At 34.4% G+C, this 20858-nt stretch overlaps 1 protein-coding gene across 5 annotated transcripts in view; it reads left to right on the top strand.

The window, feature by feature from the left end:
- The window catches only part of Grip (Glutamate receptor interacting protein), a 278531-nt gene that overhangs the window by 216070 nt on the left and 41603 nt on the right, over nt 1-20858 (top strand). Inside the window, exon 1 of one of the 5 annotated variants that reach the window (XM_021326291.3) lies at nt 4993-5272. The exons of the other annotated variants lie outside the window; for them this stretch is intronic. Within the exon in view, the coding sequence (XP_021181966.3) occupies nt 5143-5272 (130 nt within the window). The 5' untranslated portion in view covers nt 4993-5142. Of the gene's footprint in view, nt 1-4992; nt 5273-20858 lie in introns of those variants that run through there. 5 annotated transcript variants of the gene reach the window in all.

Raw genomic sequence — 20858 nt, 5'->3', positions numbered from 1 at the left:
GGAAAAGCTGTAAGGCATGGGTATCGGAAGATGTTACTTTTGGAAAAGCACCGCGTGTTCATACTGTAGTTGGCTATTTCTATCAAATGTGAAAGGTGCAGTTAACAAGTGTTCAAAATTGTATTTTTTTTTCTCATTAAACAAAGGGATACGAATAATTCTAAAATAATGTATCGAAATTAGTCGCCTCCAAAACATGAGATGGAACCAAAATACACTAAGAAAGTTCTCAAACATAGGAGGCGAAAAAGTAAAAAGGACTCTTTGATCGAGCAACTTATGACGGTTTTGGTTTCGCCCATCGCAAATTTAATAGAAAAAAAAATGGTGATCGGCCAGAAAACACAATGGCGATAAGTCATACATGAAACATTGATCAATTTTACACAGATTTTTATGAAGCATGGAAGAAAATTCCGGTAGCGACTTAAAACAAAACTGACCGCTTGCACGCTTAGGGATGTCGTGCTGACATTGAGGTAAAAGGAAATAAACCAAATATTAGTACTCGTTAGTATGCTTAGTTACAGTGTAGAGAATGTTGTTATAGAAAAGTACCATCAATAATATTAATTATTTGCATTTCTTCCTCTGAGCAAATGGAGTGTCTTTAATTATATGGCCAGGCCACGTTATGGTTCATACCGCTCGAGATTCGGATAAAGCGAAAAAAAAACTTGTCGCGAAGGATCACTGAAGATAGTCTTTAGTTTTAATATTTCACAATGCCCTCTTAAATATTTTAAAATAGAAAATAAAGTTCCAGTAGCAATCAGAAAAAAGAAATACAGATGAAATGCGGCAGCAATTAAAGATTCCAACAGTGTCTTTAATTATGTGTCCATGACTGTATGTATACCCAGTATTTGAGATTGCTTTTGCTGAATAAGAAGATAAACTACTAGCTATTTTCTTTGGTTTCGCCGACATTTTGTACTTGGAACTTACCTACTACTTCAAACAGCCAAACGCATTATTATTCATTACAACTGCCAATCTAATCAACTTAGTTGTTCAACTTATTATATCAACTTATTCAAGGTACAGAGTTTTTTTTTAGTCTTATAATATAGCGAGAATGGAAGATCAAAATAAAATAAAATATAACAGGTACGAACTATTATTCCTCCACCAACAAAATAAAGGACCTCAAAATAAAACACATTATCACATTTAACCCAAAACTACTCGACAACCCACAATCCAAATCACGAGAACAACCAAACTTATACACATTAATTCCCTTAAACCTAAACCTATAAACTTAAGGGTCACACCACAACATCCAAAAATGTTTCACGGCCTGTACAAAAACTATAAGGGAAAATCGAGAAAGTTCCACCATTTTCTACCTGTCAACTGGCAACTTAGAGTATTTGACAATAGGGAACGGTGTTGCCGTGCTTTGTCCTCTGGCAAGGATATAAGATCACTGGTGATACATGTATGTATGTGTTAAGTTTATGCTTCTGGTTGATAATGAAAACAATATAATGAAGAGGACATATTTTTTGTTTGGAAGCTCTAAAGGTTCTGAAACTATGTATTTGAAAAAAAATTCATTTCTTGCAAGCTTTATTATACTACTAGCTTTCCGCCCGCGGCTTCGCCCGCGTGGAATTCGGTTATACTGCGGTGTAAATCACAACTATAAGAAAACTTCTCATTCCCACGGAAAAATCTAAGAAGCGCGATGTAACGCTGGATACGATTAGTTGTTAAACCAAAACTGAATGGTACACTATATTATACGTTTTCCCTTGTGGAGCAAAAACATGCAGATTTTGGGCACTGGAAACCCGGGAACACGCTACATAGAGCATAGGGATTAATTATCGTATCATTTAGCTTCTAAATTTACCTGTTTATATTCGTTTGCAATATATTACCTTGTTTTAAACGACACACAGCGCCATCTACAATCCATCCATCAAGCAAACAATATTTTTGTTTTCGCTCGGGAATATCTATTTTTTTTCGGGATAAAAAGTACCCTATTATTTAATCCGGACTTCTAACTTTACGTCTGCAAAATTTCAAAGCAATCGGTTCAGTAGTTACGGCGTGAAAGCGGAACAAACAAACAAACTCACTTTCCGATTTATAATATTAGTAAGGATATCATTTGATCCCGGTACGTGAAGTAGTTCCCACAGCATGCGAACTAAACCACAGGAAAACAGCTACTGTTTGATAATCTTGTTGCGTGTTTCTGTTACGATATGAACTATCATTATTTGCCGCGTTGCTTTCCTTGTCACGGCTAAATTGGCAGACTTTTTCACATATTAGTGCTCACATCGTCTCCAATTAGTTATATGGTCTAAGATTGCCAAGTTGCTTGTATTACCTACATGGTTTTAACGACGTAACATTGGCTTCGCTAAGCACGTGATTAAACCTGCCTCGTGTTCTGTCCATTCTTACTCCCTGAAGTACCGTTAGGGAGGGGAATGACAGGTAAGTTGAGCTTGTAGTCGAGTATTCGAGAAGTTGCAAATCGATTGTTTTACATGCGTCGATGTTCTCTGTCTTGATTACTTGATACAGATTTGTTCTTTTTAAAAGCAAGTCGCAATCAGAGTACCTTCCGAAGCAATTTACAGATAAGATATCTACCTACCCTGAATTTCACAAATTTCAATAGATTTTTAACCTTATCACAAATAGTAGAAGGTTAATGTTCGATTGTTAAAATATGACAGATTCAGGTAGGTTGACTTGCTGGCGTTTGTACTTTATAGTAGTCCTATCAAAATATTATGATAATATACTTATTCTTCATTTTCTACCTGATATAAACAAACATTATCATTTAACATTTCTTATATCTTCTTCCCTAGATTTTGCACTACTAAATTCCCAGAGAATTAACACAATGACTCGACTAAACCATAATCGACTAACATGAACTGACTCAGCACATCACTAGATGTACTCGATACAGTTTTAGCACAACCTCTGATACGAGCGGATACTAATAACACTAGAACAGATATTGTTATGATTGTTCGAACATGTATAAAGTTATACTTATGTTAGGTACTACAGTAGTAGTAAGTTTTGTAATTGTTGCAGTAGGAACAATAACTTGTGCTGTGCAATGTACAGTTTGGTTATCGGAGTTATCTGTGTAATGTGTTTGGTGTATTTGTCCTTAATTTGGTGGTGGGAATAATATATTTGAATTCTCGAATGTCTCGAAAGACAACACAAGTATTTTGGAGATAATTGCACAATAATAATTTTATTTTCAATTGTAATAAAAGTATTAGTTACTTCATTAAAAAAACTGTGTGTAAATTAGTCTCTATTTTACTCGAGTTTAATTAATGTGGGGAAAGATTCTCATAGAATCAGAGACAAACGATTTGACAGAAGTGCCCTAAAAACCTGCAACGACACTTAAAATATGAAAGCGTATGTTTTTAACAGATAACCGAACTTTTCAGTGACCAAACTACTCACTAAAACATGTGAGTACAAAAGGGTGTACCAACCACTTTTATGAATATCTTAATTATAAGCACCCTTTTTAAGTAGGTACCTATCTACAAATGGAATACCTACCTATTTAATTATCTCAAAACTCATGAAATCAAACCACCTGCATATCATATATCAGTATCATAAATTAACCTACTTACCCAAAAAAAACGAAATTCTATAATTCCGACGTATTTCATGATGGCCGACTTCCTGTGTGGACGCCGCTGATATTTTCAGAAGTGTTTTTCGTTAATGACGCGAACGTTGGCCTCTGAAACTATGACATTGAGTGTAAACGGTTGTGTAGAGGAAAAGCATTAATCGTAGGTTTTATTTAGGATTTAAAAGGGTTTTCTTAATTAATGTTTCTTTAGAAGCTCCATACTTGGTTACTTACCTACAATCTAAAAATCTATTTTACTTAATAATATTACAGCCAAGCATTCCGAATTTATTGAAAATTGATTTTAACAAAAAAAGAAAACTTTTAGTTATTTAATACTAGCTGGTGCCCGCGACTTCGTCTGCGCAGGTTTAGTATTTCGAACAATATGTTTACAAATTGTAGCCTATGTGTTATTCTGATGTATAAGCTATATTATTGTAAAGTTTCATTAAAATCAATTCAGTAGTTTTTGCGTGAAAGAGTAACAAACATCCATACATCCATACATACAAACTTTCGCGTTTATAATGTTATTATATAGTAGGATAGTAGGATGTCTGTCTTTCCATTTACCTGTCTAATATGCTTTCCTAAGTCTTTTTAACCGAATTATCTTAATAATAATTAAAGTACGCAGCGAATTTGAAACTTAGAAATAGAACCAAAATTTAAATAGAACTGTAATAAATAGACAGTATTTTATAAAACAGAAATAAATAGAATATCTTATTAACAGAACAGAGTAAGGTTTCACCTTATTAATTTGATATTTTATTAATATTATTGAGCTAACACGACTCGAGCTACTACAGGAAAATATCTAGCAAATACCTAAATGTTATACTGACTGTAACTTTGAGATAGTGTTCCGTATAAATTATTTGCCTACAAGCGAAGATCAGGTGTCTTTATAACACCTTCGCCCTAATAATCCTTATAAAAAATATCTCTTTTCCAAACAAAACTTTTAGAATCTTATTTAAAAGTAATTTATGTCTGCTAAAAGCTAAGCTTTTAATGAAATAAAATTATTATATTGCACCATTTTATAAGTGGTCCGCTTATATACATGTACAACTTAAAGGTGGTCTCATATCTCTTATAGATCCATCTTAAATCACGAATACAAATCATTAGCAACAAAAAACATCTGTCCATGCACCAAACGAGAGCAATGCCACATGCACACGTTCCATTACACGGAGATAAAAGGCGAACGCACTATTTATAATACTTTATTGCCGGTAATATTTGTATCGAGTTTTATTTATTAAAAACTAATGTATACGTATAACGGACGCCCAGAGCCGACACCAGACGCGTGCGTTCTAAATTTAAACTACCCGCGTGCTCACAAAACAACAAGTCACAATATTTAGAAACGCACGCGGGAACGCACGTTTGTGACGCGTATTCAAAAATTCAAAAACGGAATCGCTTACGTGACAGTGTTGTGTTTTTTCTAAAGTGCCAGTGATGTGTTTGCAATGTTCTCCAACTTCAAACTGCCGTTGCTCAAGAAGTCTAGTAAAGAGGAACCTCTTTACTGCTACGGGAGTGTTAAGACGAAGCCACCGAAAACTCCAACGCTGTCTCGCGTGAAACGACATCAAAGACGTAAGTTTGGCTATAAGAGCTTATGTGTGTAATGCAAAAATAAACACGGCTTAATGAGGTGCGGGTTTGTTGAAACTTCAAAATTAGATGTTTCTGTTAATGGGATGCGTCGCGAAATCCACGATGCGCTGAATTGGGTTTGAAGGAATCTGTTCCCAATGGCTGGGTGTACAAGGATTGTTTCTAGTGTTGACGGTTTTGATTAGAGAGGTAACACAGGTGTCTTAGTTTGCATGCCGACGCGTGACTGACGTGCAGACTAGGTTCGCGTTTGTACAGAGTTTGTAATGTAGTCTGTATCGCGTGGGTTTGTATTTGTGCCCGCAAATGTTTAATGGAATTGGGATTGGTTACAATCTTTACTTACATTGGTGAATTTCTGTTGCATTGGCTTTGAATATCAGAATTATAAGTATGTAGCTACTGGCTAGGGAACTACTCTGCTCACCTAGATATAATAACTTCCTCAAAAAACGAGCTTTCTCACAATGAATTTCTCAAATTGGTCCAATAGTTCTTCAGATTAGCGCGCTCAAACAAACAGACTTTTTATATTAAAAGATTTATTTACGACTACATTTGCATTCACTACCTGATGTGGTATAAACACTCCAACAGACATCCTTATTACAACCTAATATCCTGCCACATTCAGAGGTACCTACGTATATACCTACCATCATTAGTACACAATATATCATGTAAAGTCGGTTAACTATTCCCTAGATAGCAATCGGCCTCAATCCGTATTAATTCCTGGCTAGGCGACGACAATCAGTTAATGGTGCAATGATCAAGTATCGGGAAATTACGAATTTACCTGGATTATCCAGATAAATTAATAAATATTGTTAATATAGGTATCAAAGCGTAATAATATCTCAGAAAGAAATCGTAATAATATTTTTCGGCTTTATTAAAATCAAGCTGTTTCCCGCGATTAAAAAATATCGAGTAAAAAAAGTTAATTTCTCAGACTTCTTGACTACGTATATGATTAACTTTCATTTAAATCTGTTCAGTAGATTGGTCATCAATCCGAACAGACAGACAAAAGTACTTTCGCTTTTATAATATTGCAAGAATAGTTCTTAACAATCATGATTACATTATATTATTGCTTATCCATTTTGCCCTTTCACACACATAATACTAAATTCTGATACAACACAATTGCTCAAAGAAATTCACTCATAATAATGATATTACTAACAAAATCACTTTAGAACAGCAGCCGCGGTTTGCCCCAATAACAATTTGTTTACTAATACCCGCTATTTATAGCGAGTTGCTCTTGTTTTCAAATGGAATTGATTGAGTTTGAACGCTGCATATTTGTTGCCAAGGTAAATTTTGTAGTAGAGTTTTGGACGAGAATTTGGTTATAAGATGTTTTAATTGATCATAAGGTTAAGCAAAGCTTGGCGCGGTTGGTCCTTGGATAGGTGACTTATCTTGTCAAGACGAGTTCCTCCGTGTTTCGAAAAAGAAAAGGTCCACAGTCTTTAAGAGTAGAAGTCAGAAGCCAATAAGGCTGACAAGCAGTCTAATCAAGGGCTTTCTATTGCCGTGATAATATGAAACACTATAGTACCCACTCAGCTGCACCCGGTTCGACTTCAAGCCGACCCCAACATAGTTGTGAAAAGGCTAGGCAAATGATGAGTCAGTGTACGTCTATCACTTACTGTTACGAAGACATAATTTGAAGTAGGCGGTATTAATATGACATGTCACGATTATGATACTTGTAATTTGATACTAATGAGCAATCAATTGGCATAGTAATTGATACCGCATTCTAATACGACATGTCAGAGGCATATAATAAGCTCAGGTAGAATATATCAAAGTTTGATAACCATAGGCAAGGTACCTTAACAAAACGTGGTCTTAAAAAGGTGATTTAAACTATGGTTTATACAATTTGTTTTTATTTTATACCGGTTTACCTTAGCACTATAACCAATCAAAAATATTAAAAAAACTACAAAGTTACATCATCATCATCCTACGAGCCTTTTCCCAACTATGTTGGAGTCGGCTTCCTGTCTAACCGGATTCAGCTGAGTATCAGTGCTTAACAAAAAGCGACTGCCTATCTGACCTCCTCAACCTAGTTACGCGGGCAACCCTATAACCCTTGGTTAGGCTGGTGTCAGACTCTAGCTTCTGACTATCCGTAACGACCGTCAAAGGTGTTCAATGACAGTCGGGACCTACAGTTTAACGTTATTGGCGAATGTCATAGACTATAATTTTGTCCACTTACTGCAAGTAGTTCCCTCGATAAGCTTGTGAAACTACAGCTAGTTAGTTTTAAAGTAAATAACTTATCTACATTCAACACAACACTTGAATGGAGAACCGGAAATTGATACCCTTTCTAGTTAACTGTTCTTGTATACGGTTAAATATTGACTTATTAAGGCAACCGCCATTACTGTAGTTTATGCGAATCTTAAAGTTAATATTTGGTCGAAGTTCCCAGGAAGCGGTTCAAGTATAAACTTTATAATTTATGTTCACATACATACGAGTACATGTATTAGGTACTATATTTATCAGGCATGCTAATAATGTATACTTTAAGTTTTTCATTTATTTTACGTGAAAAGAAATTGTTAAAAATGCATCCTACTATCGATGAATTGCACCGTATAACTATGACAATCACCGAACCGTTCTACGATTTGACCAATAGGCGACAAGTACACGGCTGGTTAAGGTTTGGTTTGGTAACTCACCCTAAAACAATTGAAATCCTAACCTTAACAAATGACAAACAAAAATTGATTCCAAATTCTATTCTATTCTATTTTTATTTATGGCAATCCATGTCGATGCAAACGTCGACGATTCTGCTAATGACAAGTGGAATGAGAAGCAAGTAGTGCTTGTGATTGACAAAAAGACAAAATTAAGTTGATGTTGTAGTCAAACTTGTGTAACTTATCGTTTTCAAAACCTAGGACTACATAGGTAAACATCAAAGTCCATATAAGCTAAAACCAAGTATCAGGCACTCGGTAATCATGATGTCCCATGCATTCCTCGGGTGACCTAATTCGATGCCCGACTAATGCACGCCTTATTATCGGAATACTTAGGTTGAGTTCACACTGTGTCATGAGTATAGATAGATGTATATCTAATGTGGTTTCTGTATGGTTACTATGTAATGTCAAAAGTTAAGTTTGGCACGAGAGGATTTTCGTGACAAATACTTTTCTCAGGCGGACAATATATGTAGGTCATAAACGTTTGGTAAAGCCGATAAAATTATATCGACAGATGATTGTGGTTGCAATGGAAATGGTGATATAATTGGCAAAGATAAATACACAAAGTGTAATGAACCAATAAACTAACAATATATTTTTAATTATTTAATAAAAACATAATTTACATCTCTCTGTGTCAATTGCTTCATATAACTATCTAATGAGAGCCTCTTTATCTATAGCTTATAATAATAATTATAAAAAAATAAATAATCATCATATAGTGGGGATGCACCTTTACTCCGATAGCCGTATAGTAATACAAGGATATTTTGAGCGCGGAATTCCTAGGACGTTAATGGCAGATAAGTAGCTGAAAATGCTTTTAGTTCAGGCAATTATTGTACTGTTTCATGATTATTCTGAATGGATATTTTAATATTATCTGTAAGATGCAAATATGGTAATATCAGTGGGCAAAAATAAAAGGTAGCCTAAGCATTATGGACAATATTATGGACATACCTGTACATAATATAATGGGGGGCTTAGTTTAATTTGGACTTAACTTATAAATATTCTCTGTAAATAATATATATTTTTATTCCCATAAACAGTACATTGCTCGATACACGTAGATCAAAATAAGATACACCGAACATACAAAGGAAAACGGGGCAATTGTAATCGAGTGTCAATTCTCGATGTGAAAATACTCGATACTGAACTTATAGACTTGAAACTTCCTTATGTATTGCAACACTTGGTACGAACGCCAGCAATTTATTTTTATCTTTTGAACATTAACTTTCCACTATTCGTGAAAATCTATTGGAAAAAGATTGAGGTAGGTCCATGTGCTTTCATATGCACGTCACGAAGAATCTAAAATAATAATAAATTATAAAAACAAATGCTTGAGCATCATCTTTTATCTGTTCGCTATGGTACTATTTTTACAGATTTTTACATCAATAGGCAAAACTATTCACAAGAAAGGTTTAAATTGGACCTACACTTCACTAGTTACAGCATCAAATATTGCAATACTGCAACCGAATAGAGTTGTGGTCGGACCCATTGAAACATTCATCGAATCTTCGTTTTTCGTCGAGTGAGACTAGCCCCCACTTCCATACGTTATACTAGTACACACTCGATACATGCTCGATACACTACATACGAATAACGATCGTGTTTTCATAGAAATCGAGCGGTTGATTCGATACAGTTAGTGGTGCCCGTTTGATTGGTTGGTCGCCTATTGAAAGCGGTCTCTTTGGAGTTAGATCAAATACCAGAATTGTTTTTGACCAAAAAATAATAGACAGACTAGTTGTATAGGAATGTTGGATAGAGATTGGAATAAAAACAGTTTAGGTTAAATTGCTACCCGAATTCTCACGGTTTCACCCGAGTCTAAAGTCAAAAAAATTCCCTTGTCCTTTCACAGACCCTAGATTACCTATTTATATACAATTAAAATCGGTTTATTGATTTTGCTATGAAAGCTGGAAAAACCAACAGTCCGACAGACTTAAATAATATTCTTCGTCGAAAGAACAATTTAACTCAGTTTACTTTAATTTTTTAGAAGAGTAAAACAGATTTTGAAGATACGTAATTTAACGCTATACTTACTAAATAAAATAAATATTTCCTGACTACTTTTTGAGTATTTTACCGACGTGAAAATGTTCCAAAATCCAGCTACAAGAATACAGATAAAAATCTGTTCTACAACAACGTTATCTGAACTAAAAACATCTCGTCAGTTTGTTAGAACCGTCTCGAACATTCTAAACCGAGCCTGTCGTACCTCGTAAATCATCATTATGACGTCACGCTACAGCTACGAAAGAAAAATGGTGACCACACTTGAAAGTGATACTAAATAAACCGATATATTCAAAGAAATCTGGCTGTTTGTCATATAAATGATATAAAATTGTTTAGGTTGGTTTTTTGGATGAATATGGTGTTTTGTAGACGATTATGTTAATTAGAACTAGTAGATGGTCAAGCGTATTTTTGTAATGTTTTTCAAAACTTACACATAAGTGGCGACTCTAAGTAGTAGGTTTAAGCGTTTTAATTTATTTAGCCTTTAAGTCCATACATAATTTGAAATTCTACTCTGAAATTGCTTGTTATCACCTCAACGTCAATATACTGAAACATCACATAACGTTTACAACATTCATATCAAACAAAAAAAAGTTTCAGTGGCGCTGAAAAATCATTATATCACTTGCACACTTAGTAAGTAAATTACTTCGACTGTTTTATAAGACATAAATTAAAAAAAACCCTTGAGTAGGTTCAAACAAACAAATCAGAATCAAACTGACCAAAACACACACTATTACGCGCATTGCAGACGCCTCGTCAGTGCCATTTATCGGCTTATCATGTAGCCTCGTGTTTACAGCTGAAGCCTGACAATGAACGCTGTTAACGGGACTGGACTGAAGTTGTTACCTTGATTACTTGGTTTTAGTGATGTTCGATGGTATATACGAACAGATTTTTTTAGATAAAATGTTTGTTATGGAGGTTTCCCATATAAATAAATACCTGCATCATTTATCATACTACTATTATAAGATGATGAGTTTGGTTGTTTGCTTGAACCCGATAGTCTCAGAAACTACGTCGCCAATTAAAAAAAAAATAATTCAGTGTTAGATAGCCTATTTATCGATTAAGCTATAGAATTTTTTTTATCCGGATGCAAAACGTGATTACTCATGAAAGCCGGTAAGTAATACTCAAAAGGTACTTTAAAGTACCTTTAGTAGAAATGGACTGCAATAACCAAAAAACTCATCTACAAAAAAAAAAGAATTATGCACAATGTTGCCAACACAACACCAAAACATGATATCACCCAAAAAAACAATATTTTCGCACGAACCCACCAAAACCCAGTAAACTACAACAGTGTGTGTCTATTACCGTCTGTCCGTCGAACGTCCCATTCAGAGGGCCGGTTATTTTAAGGGGATTACGAAACTCGGCCCTAATTATGGTTTCATTGGACTCGGGCCACCAAAGGCTGAGAATGAGTATTATGACCGCCGGCTTTTCTTGGCAAATGGACGCTGGGAAAAATTCCCAGTACTTTTTTTTAAGGAAGTGAGGACGGTAAATGGTTTTGAGAATTTTTAAGTAGTTTGCGTAATTTTTGAGAAAGATTTAGTGTGTGGTGGGGAGTTTTTGCATTTTTTATTTGTGAAGAAAAGTAGTTAATTCATGTTTTTTGGGAGAAGGTCTGTGTACTAGCTATTTAAAAAATGCACGACGGAGATGCTCATTTTATAATATACTCTTCAGCCCTTGTCACAATCAGTCAAAAGTTACTATCATCAATAACTTGTAACTCAATTTAGATCCAGAATATTATAACATTGCTGTTTAATTGTTTGATTAACAACTGGACCGATATGCAAATATCCTTCAGTTTTAGATAGCCCATTTATCGAAGAAGCCATATACTTTTTATCCGGGTCCATGAATTAATCCCACGGAACCTACTTCACCAACTAAAAGTTCCAACTTTAAACACTATCATTTCCAGCTCATTCACTTCGCACACACAAATAAAACGACAATTCCTCAGTAATTACCTACTAAAACATAACACAGACAGTAAAACGTACGTCAAAATGTCCAACAGTCGTGTTAACCCGTAAAAGTCCACGGTGCCACATTGAGGACTCGAGTCCTATGACCCGGTAATAACTCGGCAATCCGGCGCGTGCCTTGAAACCCAACGAATGTGTCCGGATAAAGGTTGGGGCATATGAGGTTATGACAAGTTTTCTTAGTGTACTAGAGAGAAATAATAATCCTAAGATATTGATAGTCAAATTTTGGAATCAGGAACTCCATGATAGTAAATGGGAGGAAAGATTTTTATTGTTACGCATAATTAACAGCATTATACAGCATTATGCATTATAACTTCTTCAACTTTCCTAACATTTAATATTGAGTTACCGGTTTGACTTTATATTTAAATAAACAAAAACTCTTCATTCTGAGTAGAATTCACCAAACATTGAGAAGCTTTGCATCTAAAATAATTTTATTTCCACCCCATTATTTACACACAAACCAAACCAAAATAAACAAAACCGCCAAAAAAATGTAATTAAAAATAAAAACACGTGTACCTACAGTATAAGATGCCACACAGGGCCAAATCGTTACTGATTTTATAGCTGGGCCGTTTCCTCGCATCGGCACCTCTAACAGATGCCACCATGTGTTTCTACAAGTACATGTTTCCAGTCTTACGCCCAAAGGGACAATGAGACCCTCGGCTGTGAAGGGTTGAATGAATTTTCCAGAAAAATAATTTGTGTTTTTGATAAATTCCTTGAGTTTTGATGTTATGGGATATGTGAGGATTAATTTGGGGTAGTTTTTGGTGGTTTTAACATATTCAATCATTAATTAAAAAAACTACGTATTTTCAAATTGAAATAGTCTCTATCACTTATAAATTACGTAGGTATTTTCGTAGAGATACTCCTGCTTAGTTGTCTAATGAAAACAGACGTAGAAAATGTTATTTCGTACAAGAGTAATGTATATTTTGCGTGATTAGTTGAAACAACATTTATTTTTTAACCACAAATCTTAATATCCACATCATCAATCATAATTACAAAAAAGCAAAACAAAACAAAGAGCTTCTACCGAAACGAATACAGTCTCAAACAAAAGTCACTCACAATAAAAATCACTCCGGATAATACTCCATATTGATATAATCCCGCATATTAATATAATGAAGATGGATAAGAGAGGAAACATTTATACCAGAAATAATAAAAGACAATACACAAAGGAATCGGATTTCCATTATAATTAGGGACTATGTTTTTGATAAACGATCCTTCCATCTCGATATCGATATGCATAATCGATACAGGTAATCATTCGATTATAGACATTAGATTATCTTACTTATGCAACTAGAATGGTTTATGTAGATATTAATTGGCTATTTGTAATAGTCATTGGTAAATTACCATTACGAATATTGAATGGATGTCAGTAATATTAATGAGTTTGTTGAATTGTGCTAATGGATTTGTTGGGCGCCAATTTGTGAAAGAACTTTACCCAGTATTCGATTACGTGTAGAAACAGGCATAATTTACTCATTCGAATCAATTAATCGATTGATATCGATATCGAAAGGCCCAACCTTGTTAGTAACATATTCAGTTGAATTCTTCTCTGTTTAATTTTTAGTCGTGGAATGATTAGTAGCTAATTGGACTGTTAATTTATTTATTTATTGTGCCTGTGAGTGTACGTACACTGTACGTATAATTGCGCAAATTAATTAATTTTCATAAACACCAGACAAGTAAAATCCTGTTTTACTAGCAGGTACTAAAACAAAGCAGTTGACATCAAAATTTTTACTCAACCGCCATTTATTAAAATAAATCCTGGGAAACCACTAAACCGTCCAATAACCACACCCAATAAAGTGGACCTGTAAAAAACTTTTTTACTAAACACCAAAAATTTTATTTTGTAACCAGAGAAGTTCTAAGATATTTCGCAAAAGAACGAATGCATACCAAACTAGGGCCTCCCGGTAAATTATCTCGACGACGGATGGTAAGTAATTGAGATTATGGTAAAGAGAATAATGCACTGAGACGATTGTTCGCTCGAGGTTTTTTATGGGTACCCTGAGATGAGTTATGTCAGCTCGGCTTATACAACTCGTTTTGTGAACTACTTACTGGAATTAAAATTTACCCGCTTTTTGTTGGAGTATGAATTTTGTCTCCATTGTGGGTCGGGGTAGAAAGAAACGGTCGTATAGTGAGTGAGCTCGAATGGGCCAATTGTGTGGTATGGTATGTTTTGGTTAAATGATGTTGGGTTTTGAAACAAAAGACTGAAATATTAGGTAGGTCCCTTGATGAAATTTTAGTAATAATGCGGATAATCTTTTGACACGCAAAAGATTGTCCGCATTATTGATATTAATTTAACTGATATTACTAACGCATATTGATGTTAATTTTTTAGACAAGTCCACAGTCAGATTATCAAACCTGAATATTTTATAACCTATGCTTTAATTGCACTTTATGAAACAAGGAATTCTATGAACCATAAAAGCCTGTGAAAATAATCTGAAGGTACACTGTATTTGTTCACATGACGTGTATGTAAATTATGAACTTTCTCTTAGGGCTGCCAACGTTATAAATATTAAAAATAGCTCCACATACTGACATGAAAAAATAGTGAGTACATAGTTGCTTTATGTGCCCAGTATATAGTCTGAACCAAGCCCGATAAAATATCTAATTCTCGAAACACCAGCGAAAAATACCCGACCGCAATTTTTCTTCGAAAAACAATAACTTACACTTCCCAACCTTATAAAGTATTGTAACCACGTACAGTCGCCGACAGTCTCATTCCGTGGACCATATTAAAAATTCCTCTTGAAACACCGTTCTCACCTGGCTTAATGGACCAACGGAATAAGAATACAATAAAATACATTTGAAAATAAAATTCGGTGCTGTAGAATTGACTAGAAGTTGAGAAAAAAAGTCTTGTCTCTCACGAACGTCCTACAAGGCGACTGTAAATGGATTATTCATTTGATTATCGGAGCAGTCGTAAAGAAATTCAATTTTGGGTTCCGCGAAATTAAATTTATGAAAACTCCTTTCTCGACTGCAAATAAATTTACAGCCGGGAAATAGGTTGGCTCGGTTCGAGTTAACGTTGACTTGTAAATGTGTAATACGTGCATTTTACCGGTATATTAGATTTGAAATCTGAGACTGTTTGCTTTAGTAAATAAACTACAGAAATTTTGCTGCAATTTGCATGCGTTTGCAGGTGGCTCTGCTTGTGTCGTTACTTTTCGTTATTGGAATGAGATGTGGGAACCAGTAGCTTAATATTTCTTAGTATCATTTTGGCTTAAGTTGAACATATTTGTAGAAATTCAAAGGAAGATGTGGGAAACTGGAAATTGAAACCATTTGCTATTAAATACACCCCTTTCATTAGAAGTATTTTCTGTCATTGTCTCCTGTATTGTAGACATCTAAATCAACATTTATACTATTGATCTATTTTTTATTTAAGTATATTTCAGTTCATCCTTGTCGCGAAAGTCATGCCGTTCCGAAAGGTTAAACAAAACATTACTAACAAAATATTTCTCAACTTTTAGAACTATTCTGGAGATAGAGAAAAATGTTGCGTTTGTTCTTGAGAACATTTACCAGTTTACTTATAATCTACGCTGACTTGAAGTTTTCTTTATCAAGTATCGTGTACTAGTATTATGTATTCTTAAGACAAGATTTTACCAATGTGCGGCACTGTGACGCACACAAAGGTTTTGTTCTGGTCTACTCGCTGTAACTTTTTATGCGTTTTTTTTTTGGAATATTCGGAATTTGCTACCTTAGTGCGCGAACACATGCTAGCAGAAGACTTTTTTAGATGCATCATTGGTTCGCAAACAAATGTACACTCAAAATCTAAAGAAGCTTTTCATGATTTTGTAGTCTTTCATTTTTGTTTCCAAAAATAAGGATTGAATTATTTTTGCATTCGAATCGAAAAAATAAAAAAAAAATATTTTTACATTTTTATTTACCAAACTGAAACATAAATAACATGAACCATATCAGTTGAACTCAAACCACATTTAAATAAAATCTCTTCTGTGAAAATAATTATTTGAATAATTGCATTTAAATTGCGTCCTTGTTTTTAAACCACATTTTATGGCTGCACAAAAATACGTAAATAATTAATTGTATCTCATTTGAATTTAATCCATTTATTTGTTTAAACATACTATTTCGACGGCTACATCTCATTTATTTTGTTTTTGGCAGAAGCAAAAAAAAAGGTTGACTGGCTTTCTCTTAACTGGTCGGTCAAATCAATTAAACCAGTAACGATATATCGGGTGTGTCGTTCATAATCACATTAAATGAAATGCGTTAATATACTGGTTAATATATGTCCATTAACACAAAGAAAAATACGTAAAAATAAAAAAATGAATTTTTCGAACAAAGTAAATAGAATAAACATGTGCGAAAATTAGAACACCATATAAAAGTCAGTCATTACAAACAACTGTAATTCTCCCTTGAAAACTGACAGCTGTCAACTGATCAAAACATTCGATACTCCTAACTTTATCTCTGCTTTACACATGATGTTGTAAATTATAAAAACGAAAAATGACTCCTGTGGCTAAACCACTGAATGGATTAGGTTATTTTTTTTTACAATTCGCCATAGAATATCATAAAGTATGTGCGATAGAATTTAATGTGATTGTGAACGACACACCCGATATATTTGTTTATCTCTTATTAGTCCTTATAATTCTCGTAATTTAAGTTGAAAGATTAAGGAACCATAACACTAAGTTTATTCATAGTAATATTCCCCTGTGTTATACTCAAAGTTTGAACACTATAAAATGATGATTCCTCTATAAAAATCAATTTCTTTACAAGAAACAGCGTTTAAAGTCTTTATAGCTTTTATAAGCATAAAACATATTACTCACATTGCATACTATGTTCGATCACCCTTGACCAAGTCTAAAACCCAAGTTTAAAACCTAATTGACGGTTGTGACCAGAAAATGTCAGTTGTCAAGTCGCCCGACGGATTTAGTCGCTGGGGCGACAATTAATCGTTGTGCATGACTGTACCAGTAACACGCTTGATTTGACTCGCAATTGACTTTTATCAAGCCCCGAGGGTACGATTATTGTATAGTTGTTAATATTTTAGCAGAGTTTCAATGTACGAAAAAGAGTAATTTTTATTTATGTTCGTAAAGTTTTTATTAATCATTTGCAATTAAAAAGCGTAATATTTAAGGTTTTAAAAGGTGTTTGCGAAAATATTATTCTTCAGGCACTTTTACATAGGATTAAATACATAAAGAATTTGTGGCAGGTATTGTGAAAAAAATATGAAAATAATGTTTTATAAAATACATGACATAATTTACGACACATAAAACTAAGATTCTTGGTACAAAACATAAAAAAATAATTATAAAATTAACCTACATTTAAAAACCTCATCATAAAAAAGCCATAAAACCCTGCAGTTACAACAGATCAAATACAGACGGAACCAAAGAGTCCAAAGGATTTTTCTTTTGATGTTGAACCCTTAAAACGTTAAAAATGAGCAAAGTAAACTTTGACGTTATATTTCTGAGTGCCAGTGACAGTATTTCTACCCGAGCGAGCGAAGAGCGGAATAAAATAAAAAGCAAATGACTTTTGTTATTGACTGTACATTTGTGTTTGCGAAGAATATTTCGCTGCTATTAATGTGAGCGATCATCGCTGTTATATATTTTGTTTTTTGTTTAACTTTTTTGCCGTTTCTGTAGCGTATTATTTAGTTATTTTTTGTAATAATGTGTGCTTAGCTGGCAAATATTTGAGCAGTATAGTTAATTCGAAAACATTGAAGACAACAAAATAGAAGTTAAAAAACTTTTATCAATTGAAATGTTTATTGTCTGCGATTATCGCGTTCAAACAAACAAATACTTCAGTTTCATAAATATGACTATAGACAAAAATGTGATCAATCTCATTTGTATTTTGAATTATTTGAATTTTATTTCTAGAGCAACTCTTATATATTTTGTAACTACTACACTAAATCTGTTACACCCCAAACAAAAAACGATCATCAATCTTGCACCAAAGGTATAGCCAAACAGAATTTAATTACTGAAATCTAAACTCTACAATCCTTTATCTACGTGGACCCTTTTCAAACGGCTTGCCACCTCTGGACCGCGGGTAGAAATATTTATAGACCTTCTACGGCCTACTCATGGAGGAAGGAAAGATGAGCGGACGTCCCATGAAGAAGTAGGTCAGACGCCATCTTCTAGGTCAAATACGACCAAACTGATCAGTTACGAGAGAGCTGATGAGGCGGTCAAGTTTCTTGAGTCGTCTGTCAACGATTTTTGGTTTTACAAATAATGGGCGAGTTCTCAAGAAGGCGGAGACAGTAACACCCTTCGAACTCCCGTATTTTAGGCACACTACTTTCTTAGGAGGACTGGAAGCCGACCCCAACGTGGTTGGGTAAAGGCTTGGGAGATGATACTTTCTCAGCAGATTTTCCGTTAAGGGCGTCTCCGCCTGTCATTTTGTTATCCATGTCCCTAGTAGTATGTCCGCGTGACAGTTCCCAAATTAATTGTTAAAGCTTACTTCCTTGCGGTCCAAAAGTTTTGCAAAGTGCCGTATTGCGGTGCACTGTTTTATAGCTGTTTTTGGACCCTGATTTGCTTGTTATGGGGTCTTGTGATGGAGTCGTTGTGCGTATGGAAATGTGGCTTAGAAGTTGCTGTTCTTGTAAGTTAGGTTTGATAAAGTAAATTAAAAATATTGAGATCTTTAATATCATCTTGATTGATAATAGTCTGTTAAAAATGCCTTACTATTCGTAGAAGAAGAAAAATAATTTCCATAAATTCACTTACAAGAGAATAGACCAGTTGGTTGATTACTACAGCACTCGTTATCGTCGCTCGACAGTTTTACCAATGCTTGCTTCAGTTAGAAAAACATCAACTTAAATGCACCAAAATGCACAAACGGCTACAAGCCCATTCCCACTGGAAACTAAACCATCCTTAATGCAATAATCAGACAGCCAACCACCAAAGGCTTTATTTAGACAGCACTGGCTTTATCACACTTACTCAGATTAATCTGCAGCTCAGTTCAGTTCAGTTCTAATAAAAAATTCTCTATATGTATGACAAAATTCCGCCACACAGTAGGCGTTTAATCTGCCTTGCCAAGTAAGTCAAAGGGAATTGAAAGCCGGCAATCAACTGTCGTTTGGATGTTGGTTTGATAAACGTGAAGTCTTGATATGCTACTGAGCGTTAGATAACCTACTTTGAGCTACTTCCTCCTACTTTTGGCCGTTGAGGTTTTGTAGCCTAATTATGGGAGCCAATTTCTTTTGACGTAGAGTGGGCTAAGTAGTCGCATGTTTCGGTCGATCGTAATGCTTGGCGCGATCGATTCGTGAATGGGTAACATTCTCGTCGTGACTAGGTCCTGGATATCATTTGAACATCATCGGCAGTTGTTACGGCTAGTCAAAACTCAGAAAGCAAATCATCAGTTCTTGATTTTATCGCGTTTACATAAACAAACTCCTGTTTTAATAAAATCAGCATCGCTTTATCGCCACACAATACTCCCATAATACACAACTCACCCTCAACAGTGGCAGGACATCGTTAATATGTATGTACAGTCGGTACGAGAAGTTTAAGCGGGCCATCTGTTCGGTGGCGATGTCCGGCCTGTCTCGGCCGACAACTTGCTGAATTTACCACTTGCTATCTTTAATTTGTGTGGTTTAGAGCATGGGAGATAGCGTTTTGTGGAAAGTTTTAAAAGTAATAGAATTGTTTGATTTGCAATATTTTGAGGTCTTTAAAAGGGTTTGAAAATTATGATAAAAATAAGTCACAAAAATAAATGACGAGGTCAAAGACTATTAAATGAGCCATAAGAAACTTTGTGAGAAATACCAGGCTTGAAAATACTTTAAGTTTTCTGAGTTGTTTTTTTACTGTTAGAGTTTAGTGCTACTGTTTAGTATTTACAAAGTAGATGATTATTCATATTACCGTTTCGTAATTTACCGTTATATACGTAAATGATCACTACAGTTTAGTACAATCGACAACAGAACTTCTAACTCCAGTAACAAAACTATTCAAACTAAATTATTATTCAAATACCAAACAGTTTACGTCTTACACCATTTCCGAATCAGCGCAATTTTCTCCAAATTACAGTATTAAATATAATTTTGAACGCGATTGTACTAACGTTTGGCAAAACAGTCTATATTAGATTTTAGTGATTGTTTATAAGGATTGCCCCTATAAATATTTGTTAGAAGCTTAACTGAGCAATTTTAATAATAAATGATGGCCGAATTGGGGCAAAGTCAGGACTATTGAATAGGCGTTAGGTGAGGAAATTGCAATAAGGAAGAAAAGGAATATGAACTTGAGACAGAATTATTTATCTGAAGAGTAGCTACGTATAAGATGGTTAAGTGAGGAGTTTCATACCAATCCTATTAGTACATATTTTTTACTCGATATATACTTTACTAAATCATTACCAAAGCAAAAATAAATTCTAAAACTTATTTACTTATGCTTAAATTTTTGTACAAGAAAGAACAAGGCGGAAACTTGAAAATAACGACTGACAACCTCCTTTTAATCTTGAACAAAATTCTTT

Source organism: Helicoverpa armigera, chromosome 4 (assembly GCF_030705265.1).
Source record: "Helicoverpa armigera isolate CAAS_96S chromosome 4, ASM3070526v1, whole genome shotgun sequence".
Taxonomy (NCBI): Eukaryota; Metazoa; Arthropoda; class Insecta; order Lepidoptera; family Noctuidae; genus Helicoverpa; species Helicoverpa armigera.
Note: the sequence above shows the minus strand (reverse complement) of the source record. Positions and strands in the feature narration are given on the sequence as shown.